The 12,311-nt window shown below is 49.0% G+C and overlaps 1 protein-coding gene across 3 annotated transcripts in view; it reads left to right on the top strand.

Moving 5' to 3' along the window:
• Positions 1-12,311, top strand: part of LOC146185038 (ras-related protein Rab-8A-like) — a 95,653-nt gene that overhangs the window by 75,131 nt on the left and 8,211 nt on the right. The window contains exons 4-6 of one of the 3 annotated variants that reach the window (XM_084606028.1): positions 2,638-2,715; positions 7,775-7,864; positions 10,513-10,626. In XM_084606028.1, coding sequence (XP_084462154.1) covers positions 2,638-2,715; positions 7,775-7,864; positions 10,513-10,626 — 282 coding nt within the window. Of the gene's footprint in view, positions 1-2,637; positions 2,716-7,774; positions 7,865-10,512; positions 10,645-12,311 lie in introns of all 3 variants that reach the window. The other 2 variants (XM_084606027.1, XM_084606029.1) reach the window with 2 other exon arrangements.

Here is a 12,311-nt window from a genome sequence, read left to right as displayed (position 1 = left end):
ATATAGCGCATCAAATGGACTTTTTCGCAGAAAGGGGCAGCCATATCTGCATTGTGGGGTGACCCGAGAGGAGCTCATGGTTGTGGGGCGATAACCGCCTTTTCATACGCTCTGGCGTATCACGTGTGACAAGTAAAGGGCGAACAAGTGAAGCCGGAACGGTCGGTTCTTCATGCTGGGTCAGTGCGCCATATTTTACTCTCACTGAGGTTCGTCAAGAATGGCCGCGCTATCTGTGTGGCATCATGGAAGAGATCGAAGAGGGGACAGCGCTGAAGGCATGCAACTGAAGTCTGCCTAAATCACATTTGATTGAATGGGTAATCACGTTGGTGGGTTACTGCGTTGTAATGAAATCAAACCTACTTTTATGAAAATGGAGATTCTATAAACTAACATAAGTCCGAAACTGAAGTATGCATCTCGGACCACAGGCAGTTTCAATAAGGCAACTGCGATGACGTCACCGCTTTAAGAGTGCGGATTTATAAGGGATAGACTTCGCCGCCATCCGATTTTGGTCACTGATCATCGAGTCCATAATTCGGTGTCAATCATCCTTAACGTCATGAATATTGGTTGAATGACAGAACAAAGAAATGTTCCATTGATGAATCGAAATTTCCCAACAGTAAACGCGCACTTTACTAAGAAACGAACGTCATCACAACGATATAAAGCCAAATTGTACAAGTTTATTTGAGGGGTAAAAATGAAGCGCTTCTATCTAGCGGCCCATTAAACGTGATGAGTATTCTCACCCATCCTTCATTGTCTTTCATTCCTGCGTGTCTCCTACGTGGGCTTGTCGCACAGCAAATCGTTCGCGATGTGCGCCAGGAAGCCCATCTCTCTACGTGCGTCGGTGTTTTTGAAGTAATAGCACGCTACAGGGTAACCGATCTATTTTGTTGCCGATACGTATATATTATCAGACCTCATAATGCACACCAGGTGGTAGTAGGATCTGGCTACGTAAAATTACATATAGCGTACACCCGTTCCGTCTGTTCATCACTCATCGTCGACGCCGTCACCCGTAGCAGGCAAGCGGCCTGAACTCGCGTAAGTGGTTCCGGCACCCTATATACCGTAAAGCGAACCATACTTAGATGATCTGCACCGCTAGACGCCGGCACCGATCCACGGGCGTGTTTCTCACGTGCCATGTGCGGGCTTGCTTTGTACAGAAGGAGCCCTCCTCGCTCATAGCTCGCTCCGTTAGGTACACACAGCGACGTCCCGCGAGACGAGATGAGCGACCCTACACAATGCGTCGCAGCGGATAAATAGCCCTTATGCAGGCGCTCGCGTTACGAGGTGTATATGCTACGTGCAGACCCCGGAAGGCGCAGAACGCTCCGCTGCCCAAGGCACAGGGCGCTCCCAACTCGCACGCGTTGGACGTCTAGAGCTCCGAGAAGCCGCCTTTGTGTGACCCGCGTAATTGCCTCGCTGAAGAGGCTTTTCGTCATTTCGGAAGCAATTCAGGCTTGTTCGCTTTCTTTGATCGCGCGGAAAGAAAGCGACCAGCATAGTGGTGCACGTGGCATACGCCTACGTGAATTCCTTGCGCGGGTACGCGAACTAAAGGCGTGTAAGCGATTGTAAAGCGGGCCTCGTTTTCCGAACCACTGGCTTGCGACGCGCGTGTAATTGCTGCTCATTTTGTACGACGCCCGTGAACTCGCGACATAACCCAGCTCGTGCAACCTCCTCGCCCTGAGCGTGAGTTATCAGTGTGATGAAATTTACTGCTTCTAAACGGCGCGTTTTGGTAAATACACCTTTACGCGAGCCACGCGTTTGCGTCACGAGATGCACGGGATCTTCCTCGCAGCGTCCGTGGCTTGTGTTTTCGCAGTATGTAACTCTCCCTAACCCGCAAGCTATACAGCAGTGGCGATGCTGTGCACAGTAGCATGCGTAATCGCACGAGAGTCGTTATCAGTTGACAACTCATGAACGCGCTTAAATGGCATAGTGATATTGTCGTCACAGAACACTGCTTCTTGTGTACGTTCGCTGTACTAAACTTGCTCCTTTGCCCGAGAACTGTATCATCGCGATTTACTGCCACTAATAACCCTTAGCATGTCGCCAATAGTACACAACACTGAGTTATATGATCCGACCGATGTTGACGAATATGGAGCGAATATATGGTATACAAGTACACGTGAGACGACAGCAATGGAAGGAAATTACTCTCCCGCAGCACTGAAAACCCTGTACAACAGCGGGCATCGCAACGACGCACTCCCACCAATAATGAGACGCATCAACTGCATGACAAAGAAGAACGCGCCGAACATTCAGCGCCCAGCGCAGCAAGTATTCATTTACGTACATGGTTCGGAACCTTCGGTACTCAGAGCAGACATGAAGCAAGCTAACAAAAACACGAAGTGGCCGTGCGGAGGGTGACTACGGGGCATGCTGGAAATGAGACGGCCGAGTCGGCAAGTCCACAGAAACAACGAACGCAAATATGTTCCCACAGAAATAGTTCCTACGGTACCGACAGGTCAGGTTGTGTTATAGCTGCCGTGCCACCGCGCTGTTCGAGCTGTGTTAGTCCGTTATTTTTCGAGTATAACTTATTTTTATGTATTGTATGTTTCGTGTGTTTTCCAGGGCATTCTAATCATGTATGACGTCACAAACATGGACTCCTTCAACCACCTCTCCTACTGGTTCAGGAATATCGAAGAGGTAAGCCAAAAACAGTGCACTCTCCTTTGTGTTTCCTGTACTCAGTGCGGAGTGTCATTCACGCGTTTCCGAGATCATATATACGATAATGCTAAATGCCCGCTCGTTCCAGCATCCTAAGTGGAGGCTAGCGGAGTTCGTCCACACTTGCTAGATATGCACTGCGGTTTACGTGGAAGTGCCCGAGTCATGGATCTCGCACGAATCGTGCAATCGAAGACTTATCACTCTTTTTCCATGAGAGACCTCGCGACACGGGATTACGCGTTCGCATCCACATTATTATTTTCCGTTCGCACTTCGTTCATAACGCGTTCACTTTTCCCGTTTATAGTATTAGTGCACACCTGTGTAGGGGCGAGGCGCCAATAATCGCGTTATTACGAAGATGCACCTGCCACGGGAGGGCGTATACACGCGTCACAGCAGAGCGCTCGAACAAGGCACACCTCTGCGTCGTCCGAAACCCTTACAAGGCATGCCGGACATCATTGCCGCTGATCTTCCGCTCGCACAGCTCATCTCTCGCGTTTAGGGGCAGCCTTGCCTCTGATCTACACCGCCGCCGTATTGTCGCGGCCACGAAATCCTCTTAACATCGGAACGAGGGTCGATCGGCATTCCGGCTCGCGCGCGGGGCTTAGTCACATTCAGCCGAGGATTTACTTGACAAACTCCTCCGGTGCCCCGAGCGGGGGAGGCCCCAAGCAGGCGCTTGCATTCGAGGCTTGCGTAGCTGGAGCCGTTTTTCTCCAAGCCTGTGGCGCTAGGAGAGACGACCGTATACTGACGCCTTGGGACGGCAAGTTGTTCAGAAAGCAGAGCCATGCATGTCAGTGGTCTCGCTGAGCCAGTGAAAGTCGGCAACTCCACGTTTCTTTGCAGCCTCCAGCGTAATTTCAACAGACTTCAAGGGAAACTAATTAGAGAAACAACTCATAGTGGAGATATTGCTACACATAGATAGTAATTAAAAAAAAAAGCGAGCACTGAACGTAGATATATACTGAGGTGTCCCTCAAGATAAGCTTCGAAGTATATAGTGCGGTATGCTCGCCCTCAACGAGGAGGAAAAAATTCGGCAGGGACACTGATAATAGTCCTGCGAGTGAAATGACAAAGAAGTTCTTTCAGCTGGCATTCGAAGTATGTGCGCGCGTACTCGACGTCATACTTCACGCACCATCGGTGAGCCGTAATTGCAGAAACCTTGGCTTGAAGGCATCCGCTTGGAGGTCGTCGGTTCGCATCCCTGTAGTGAAGTAGCTGCCAAGAAGCTGAAGTAGAGCTGAAGTAGAGAAATCGGAAGCGCTCTTCCTCGGCCCACGAAATAAACAAACAAAGCCCCGGGAACACGGGATAACGCTAACGGTAAATGGGGACAAAATACTCTGGGTATAGAAACGATTAGAGTGCTGCGTCTTCGGATCCAGTCAAACGGTAAGAACACCGAAACGATACAAACATTCGAATCGACTGTAGGCCAGACGTGTCGGCTAATCAAGAGAATAGCAAACAAACACGCGGGAATGAAAGAGGCGAACCTATTGAGACTAATTGATTCACTTGTAGGATTACATACGTGGCACCATACCTATGGCTGGCAAAAGCAGGAAAGAACTGAAATCCCTCCGTACATATCCACCCAGAAAATTCTCAACATGGGGATTTCAAACACGTTAGACGAGCTCATTGACCACAGTAACACAGCAGCAACGACTCCTACGCAGCCGATCGGGACTTAAATACTAGAAAAGCTAGGCTTGGAACCTCGAGCAAGGCTAAAACTGACTGAGGATATCCCAACAGACATAAGGAACAAAATAAGAATCCCATCACTTCCAAGGAATATGCACCCGGTACACCATGAGGGTAGAAGAAAAGACAGAGCGAAAGCTATACAGAAAAAACTAGCAGACTGACAGGACGTGGTTTACACGGACGCGACGGAATAGGAATGCAGAACGAGTTTCGTAGCCCTAGCAACCAGGGAGGATGGGGACCGGGTCTTGTGCTGCGCAGCATTCGACAGAGGGACGCAACAGCGGCTGAGGAGGTGACCATTTCGCTGGCCCTAATACAACAGTATGTAAGGGTGATTGTAACAGATTCCCAATCGGCTGTCCGAAACTACAACGCAGGCAAGATATCTGCCGAAGCGGTTAAAATTCTGGCTGCCGGACCGCCACCGGCAGAGCTCATTAAACTCGTTTGGACTCCGGCCCACGAGGGCCTGTGAGGAGACAGCGCAAGTACTGGCCCGAAGACTTACACACCGGGATAGCAGTGCGGTCTCGTTGAGCAGAGAGCCCCTTCAGGGCGAAGAGTTGAAAACATACTATGATATTCTCAATGATTAGAAAGACAGACGTTGCCTCGAGCAGACAAAATTCTAAGCAGAAAAGAAGAGGTTACACGGAGAAAGTTGCAGTTCCCAACCCACTCGCACTAAGCAGATGGCATCCGGTGATACAGGACCCGCGGTGCAAACATTGCAACGAAATTGCAGGTATGATACACATGGTGTGCGCATGCTCTAGATACAACGAACCAGACAGGAATTTGGAGTCCTGGGAGGCTTTAAATATCAACCAGAACAAAGAAGTCCAAACAAAAATCATCCATCTGGCCCTGGACACCGCTGAATCCCAAGAGATTTCAGCCTGCTGATGCTGAAAGGGGAGGAATCTTTTCCTTGACGGGTGTTAATAAAGTTATTCATCAAGTTATTCATCATCATTGGCGAACTTCACTTCTCACTGCTATTCACTCGTGAAGAGCAAAAGTATGCTATATGCAACTGGAGATAGTTTGGCACCGTTCGGAACGCTGCATCGCAATTTCGGTACAAGCCTCGTTCGCGCCCTCGTTCGCTGCAATCGGATACAACTTAAGACTGCATTGGCAGAAAGTAGTACACTGTTAACGCTTTTTATTTTTTTGCTACCCAAATAAAAAGCTAACCATTATAACAAATTATAAGCTGATTATTTCAATGCCCCTGGCTTGCTTGTTGTAGTCAAATTTCAAAAACTAATTTTATTTACTGCTTATCGGAGTAATACACATGCCGCTTATCATGCCCCATGGTTAGGAATCACTTTTCTTTTTTAAATTGTATCATGCTATAGCGATGCATCGTGGATGCTCGGCTTGCCGTGCGCGATATACGACTGCTCGATGGCGTCGCCCTATTTACCATCGCCGAGGTTTCCACGAGCATCTCGCGAGCACGGCAACGACGACGACGAACGAACGAACCCCGCCGGGGTGGCGCAGTGGTTACGGCGCTCCACTACTGTTCCCAAGGATGCGGGATCGAATCCCGGCCCCGGCGGCCGCTTTTCGGTGGAGGCGAAAAGCAAGGCGCCCGTGTGCTGTGCGATGTCAGTGCACGTTAAAGAACCCCGGGTGGTCGAAATTTCCGGAGTCCTCCACTACGGCGTCTCTCATAGCCTGAGTTGTTTTGGGACGTTGAACCCCACAAACCAAACCAACGACGAACGAACGAGCGCCGACGGCTTTTCTGCTAATGAGACGCATAATGTCATAGCATTAATGAAGGTTTATTTTAAGGCGAAGGTCTACTTTGCTCTTGAGTGGCGTCCGATTGTCCGCAAGAATGTGTCCGCAGGGAATAACAACAAAAATATAACGTCAGTCCGCAAAATAATCGTGACCTAACCGTTCGTCGCACAGCGTTTAGGTTGGTCTCGTACCATTTTGCTTCCTATTTAGAATCCATCTGCTGGCCACGTTGAAGGCTAATTCGCGACAGGGATTCGAACCGGCCACATATATGCACCACAAATTGTATGCCGTTAATTGCAACTGTAGGTGTCCACCTAGGAGAGAGGCAGATACTGCTCCTTTCCCCGAAAAACAACCGAACTAAAGCTGTGTAACACTTTGCTTTCGCCCTGCAGTGGGTATAGTCAGGCTGATGATGATGATGAACACTTTGCCAAAGTCTTTGCCGGTATTTTAACGTTAAGTCGCTAAGGAAAATAATTCCAAACACTGCACGTGTTTAAGCACGTCTTAATCGGTTTAGGCGGAGCTAATCCTCGGTTATTTTTTTTTCTTCTTTTTTCTGCCGGCGTGAATGGAATTTGCGCACATTTCATCGCCGTTGTTTAGAGGGCACTCCTTACGCATAAGCCGACGTCTGTATGCTTGAGGCACTGTGACAACCTTTACTCTGTGCTATGAATACATAATAATATCAAATTTGCTCCTTATAACATTCGGCCCTAAATACGTAAAGCCATACACCTGCGTGGCTTCAACATCTGAGTACGGTTACAGAGTAAAAAGCTGAAGCCTTGACGCCAGTACGATCAAATAAAAGTCTATATTCTCGGATACGTTTCGAAAAACTAGCCAGTACGAGCGTATTCTGCTAAAGTCATGGATTATGTTCTTCGATCGGCACCTGTAAAAAACGAGAGGCCAAACATTGTCGTTGTTTTTGCAAGCGGGGCTAATCCAGCAGAACTATATGCACAAATTACTGCTTGTCGGTCTTCCATCCACACAGCTACCACTCCGCAGGCAACTGTTGCGAGGATCGAAAGATGCGAACTATATAGCAGTGAGCTTAAAGAAACATGCTCTCCTGCTATACTAGGACAATGTTTCAGCACATCGCTACTACCATTTACCGTGTAGAGCCAATGAGGAATCCGTATAACAGCATGTATCAAACGCACCGTGCGCTATCAATTACCTCGCAGCGCGGGCAACGACAATGTGACAGTGCAGTGCCAGGTCGCTCAAACGTTCCACCAAAGCTGTCGTAGCGCGAGCCCACCCAAACCTGCAAGAACATTATCGGGAACTTTTCCCAGGCAGCTTGCAACCGTGGCGTGCGGTGTACTGTTGTCAGTGCGAGTACGTACGGTTCTAGGGGACACACGGTCTTAAAGGAAACGATGGCACAGTGATAGAGGTGTGAGTGGTTCACGTTCGTTTGAGTAGCACAGTACGAAACACCTGATCTACACATTTCTCTGCCTTTTCTATCCACCGTCTGCCCCTTCCCTTCGATCTGTCGCAGAACGCGTCGCCAGAGGTCGTCAAGGTCTTGGTGGGCAACAAATGCGACGCGACGCACATGCGCCAAGTGGAGAAGGACCGGGGAGAAAAGGTGCGCTCTCTACACCCTGTTTCCCATCTCCGCGATGTGAACGAACCGAAATCTTTTCGCCAACACTAGTAGATATGAGCAACGTTTCCTTTTACATATGTGATGTGTTCAAAATCCGTGAAGGGGACAATGCCTGGCACGCTGCTTTTTATATGCACTTATCGCTTTAAAGGACATCCCTTGCTTGTCTTTTTTTTTTTTTTATAATGGGCTGAACTTTTCAATAGAAGCTGTTGAAATCTTTGGTGTTTTCAGCAGTAATTTGCAGAATAACTGCACGGAAAGCGCTACCGAGTACTGATGCGTGGATGCACGTGTACATGTGGTGCCCAGATGATAGCTGTGTCAGCTTCCAGTCACTATATAGGTCATTAATGCGCAATTGACTCGTCATTGCAGATGCTGTGAGGTCGAGCCACTCACACACAGTTTGTGTGTTTACTTACATTAGGGAGCTGTGACTGCGCTTTTAACACAATGGACATGAAACCTGCAATCGACCACGCACTTTGTCATGTGGTCAGCTCCGATAATATGACCTGGCGGCTGGTTCATCCACGCCGCCTAGGAAACAACTGTGCGCCTTTCTCACAACGCGCCGGCATATCCTGCATTCAGTACAGATGCGGACAACAACCGCCTATGTAGCGACTTTATAGTTCCATGCTGGCCACGTCTGAGCGCACCGTTTTAAGAGCACTTGCGAAAACCCTGTTAGGAGTCGTTGACACCGTGGTGACCAGACGATTCGATTCGAGGACGGTATTTGCGAAACAAGCTCTGTGTACAAAACAACGCGTATACGGGCCCACAAGCTGGCGCCAATCGATCCCATGAAAGCGGCGCCGCGACCCATTCGAGGAAAATGGGCCCGCGAGAACGTGTGTTTGCCGTGCTTTTACGTCCACACCGCACGCGAACGGCATTCCTGCAAGGGGGGAGATATGGAGCACAAGCAGCGATAACCGCGGGGCACGCCAGACATCCCGGGGTCACGAAGGTCCCGATTCGAGGTGAAAGAGGGAGTGTAAAAAGGAGAAAATTACGAAACGAATACCGTTCGACCGCGCTTGCCCTCTATTTCAAGTGCGTGATAGGAATTGGAAGCGATCAAGGTCATCAGTCGTGCGATAGAGCGGGGCTCGGCACCGATAAAGGAGGGCACAAGAAAGTGTCGCCCTCACCTTATGTCATCCCCTGGCCTCGTTCTTTGGCTGTATGCGAGGTCGTTAAATTCGTTGTAAAATATTCCACAAAGCGACACGGAATCTATACACATGTGTTTACGCTGAAGCTGTGCGTGTAATACTGAGATAAAGGGAAAACGTTGCACAAGAGGAAGTAACGCGTGGTGCGCAAAAGAAGTGCATGGTCAAAAGAACACACGAAACCGAACGAGACGGGCACACAGGAATTGTTCCAGGTGGTTTCTGCTCGAAACGCCTTTGGAAAGACTCCACACCTGCATGATGTGAAGCGTGCGATGTCAGCTTCGTACCCGTTAACCATGACAAATCACGCTTTTTCGCCTATTAACGTGAATGCATCTATGGAAACGGCCTTTGGGAACCCGTTCACTCACTCATACGGATCCCAGCGATAGGTAAAAACTTTCCTGCGTTTGCCGTTTGGCCAAACACCGAATTAGAACTTATCCTGCAGCTTGAGGTTCCAGTCTTGTTTGCCGCGGTCGTTGTCTGCCAGCAGTGCACGTCCTGTGACGGCTTACTTCTTTGGCACCTCCATCTGACATAGGACACCCCTCAATGACTGCAAATGTCCATGCACGTCAGACACGCATTTAGCGCCAGCGGCTGTCAACAGCTAGGTAAACTTGTACAGCTGCCGCCAGAGTTACGAACTGCGCATGGGTCTTGGAGGCAACGACCATGCGTTACAATTTTCAGCAGATAAGGCGAATAAATACTACGCCGGAGAATGCGACGTGCTCAAGCAACATTCAGATACATAAACATGAGGGCTTATCGCTATTAGAACGCAGTGTGATCACGTTTGAATGTAGTTATGGCAATCGCCCTAACCTCATCGCGCGCGGAGAGACATTTAAACGTCGTCCCTGAAATAGAACGCTGTTGTCAATGACCAGCTGCGTGCTTTATATATAATGCCGTAATTCACTTGCATGCAACTGCACGAGACGCGGCTTTCCACAAGCTGCCCACTTTAGGCGCGAAAAGTACAGGATGTATAGCACGGATCTACGGTTGATCTATAAATCCACACAAGATCAAAAAGAATTAAGCTAAGTCAAAGGATTCGGCGATGCAGAACAGTACACCGGAGATCGGATTGCATCGAAACAAAGCTCGAACCAAAATTTTCACGGAGTCACATTTGGATGCAAGACACAACACCGTCAACCGCGTACCTGTCCAATGAAAAGTATACAAATCACAGCAGCCCCGGAAGCCTGTGCACTGTGCTGCTGGTGCAATGTCGGAGTGGGCAGTGCTCTGTGTTCTGGTTGCAATTGGTGTATTGTAACCTTGAGTTTTCGAGCGACCTACAGGGTCCGTAAATTTACGTTGCCGGATGTACAGGCTTGGGTGTGTCACGGCTTAATTAGTGCGCCTTCGAGCGCATCACGACCGCACAGTAACTTTTATTTCCCTCCTCCTCGACCGCAGATGGCGGAGAGCTTCGACATCCCGTTCTTCGAGTGCAGCTGCAAGCAGAACATCAACATCCAGGAGGCCTTCGTCACGCTTGCCAGGAAAATCCGAGAGCAGAGGGAGCAGAGGGTGATCATCAGCCCCCTTGTACAAGTCCTCCTCGTTTTTTTTCCTTTGTTTGCTTCTTTTGCGTTCGTTCGTTTTGTTGCATGCATGTGCTGCTGAGCTCCCGTTGTGTTTAGTTCCGTTTTTAGTTAGTCTTATTATTATTATTATTATTATTATTATTATTATTATTATTATTATTATTATTATTATTATTATTATTATTATTATTATTATTATTATTATTATTATTTTGTTCTTCAACCCCCATTTTTGATGGTTTGTGATTGGCTTTCCTGCGTTACTGCTTCTTCGTGTGCATTGTTTCGCTGGAACGCTCGGACCGACATAATGCGTTGCAAGAGACGGAGCGTGTCACATTTGTCGCGTAGGTTTAGCATGATTAAGCGCGAAATTGTCTAGAAAAGTCCTGCGCGACAGATCACATACATATGTTGCCATCTTCTGTTTGCTGCATCGCCTGTTTCCAGTTCTAGCGAAAGCCCTGTACACATTCTGTGAGATTGTTCGATGGTCATGGCGAAAATTCCACAGCAGCTGTCTGCGCAATACAAAACTCACGCGCCCTCGCACCTCGCTGTACTTGGCCGCCAACATCGAATGACACAGCCGGCAACTGCGCGCCTCGAAAAGCGAACAGCAATAAGTAGCGAGTAATCGGTTCCCAATTGCTCGACGGGGGGTCGAACAGCGAAAGCGCGACTTGCAATTGACCACTACGATGAACGGCAATCACGCGGGAGGGAGGACTGATGCGACCTCGGTGACTAACGCACAGCATAACCAGCTAGTTTCCAGTGGCGCGGAGCCCAAATAGCTCCGTCGGAGCAGCGAGAACAATTACCGATCGAAGACTGGGCGTAACAGCGAAACCTTGATAGCTCCGCCGGACAGCCAGCCGGCCTTTGTTCTTGCGGCACTCGAGGCATGCGCGGCGTCGTCGCACGGTGGCGCCTATTAAGGCACGCGCGCAGCCATTCGCTCGGGGGCCGCAATTTGTCCTGTGATTGAAAGGCAGTGCTTGCATCGATAAGCCCGCTTACACGCGGTGCGACGATTGCAAGCCTGGAATGTCGTCGCAGCGTGCGAGAGCAGTCCCCGCAAGCCCGACATTGAGAAGAAGTAAGATTTGGAAGACAATAAGGTTATGGTATATTTATTACGTGTATGCTTTTTTTTCCGCCATTCGTGCAACTTGCAGAGGCTTTTATTTCATCGTTTTCCAAAAGCACGCGTGCTAGCATCTTCTCTAGTATTTGTTTTTTTTTTTTTTTTTTTTTTTTTTTGTTCTTGAAAAGACGCGAAACTTTTATTCGCTGTGCAAGCTTCGTCGCTCCTTACTGTTCCTTCAGTTGTGAGTTAGCGCTCGTCTTCGTTTTTCCTCTCTTGTCTTCGTGTCCACGCGCAAACTTTATGCATGTCAAGCAACTCGCCCAACTTTCCGCTCTCCTTACTGTTCCCGCCGTTCAATTCCCTTATTCCCCGTGTCTTTCCATGAAATGCGTAAAATTCCGGAGCCGCTGTGATGTTCGTAAGTGCAAACCGTTTGGAACTGTACCTGCGTCGCGGGGCGCAAATGCTCCATTTTGTGACGACTGTGACAACCGCATGCACGTGCAACTGCGGCTGCCTGTGCTGCAGGCGCACATGTTGCGCTGCGCATCTGGTCTATAGCTCGCCTCAAAATT

This window comes from Amblyomma maculatum, chromosome 6 (assembly GCF_055883805.1).
Source record: "Amblyomma maculatum isolate TAMU_Amacu chromosome 6, ASM5588380v1, whole genome shotgun sequence".
Taxonomy (NCBI): domain Eukaryota; kingdom Metazoa; phylum Arthropoda; class Arachnida; order Ixodida; family Ixodidae; genus Amblyomma; species Amblyomma maculatum.
This window is presented reverse-complemented; position numbering and strand designations above follow the sequence as displayed.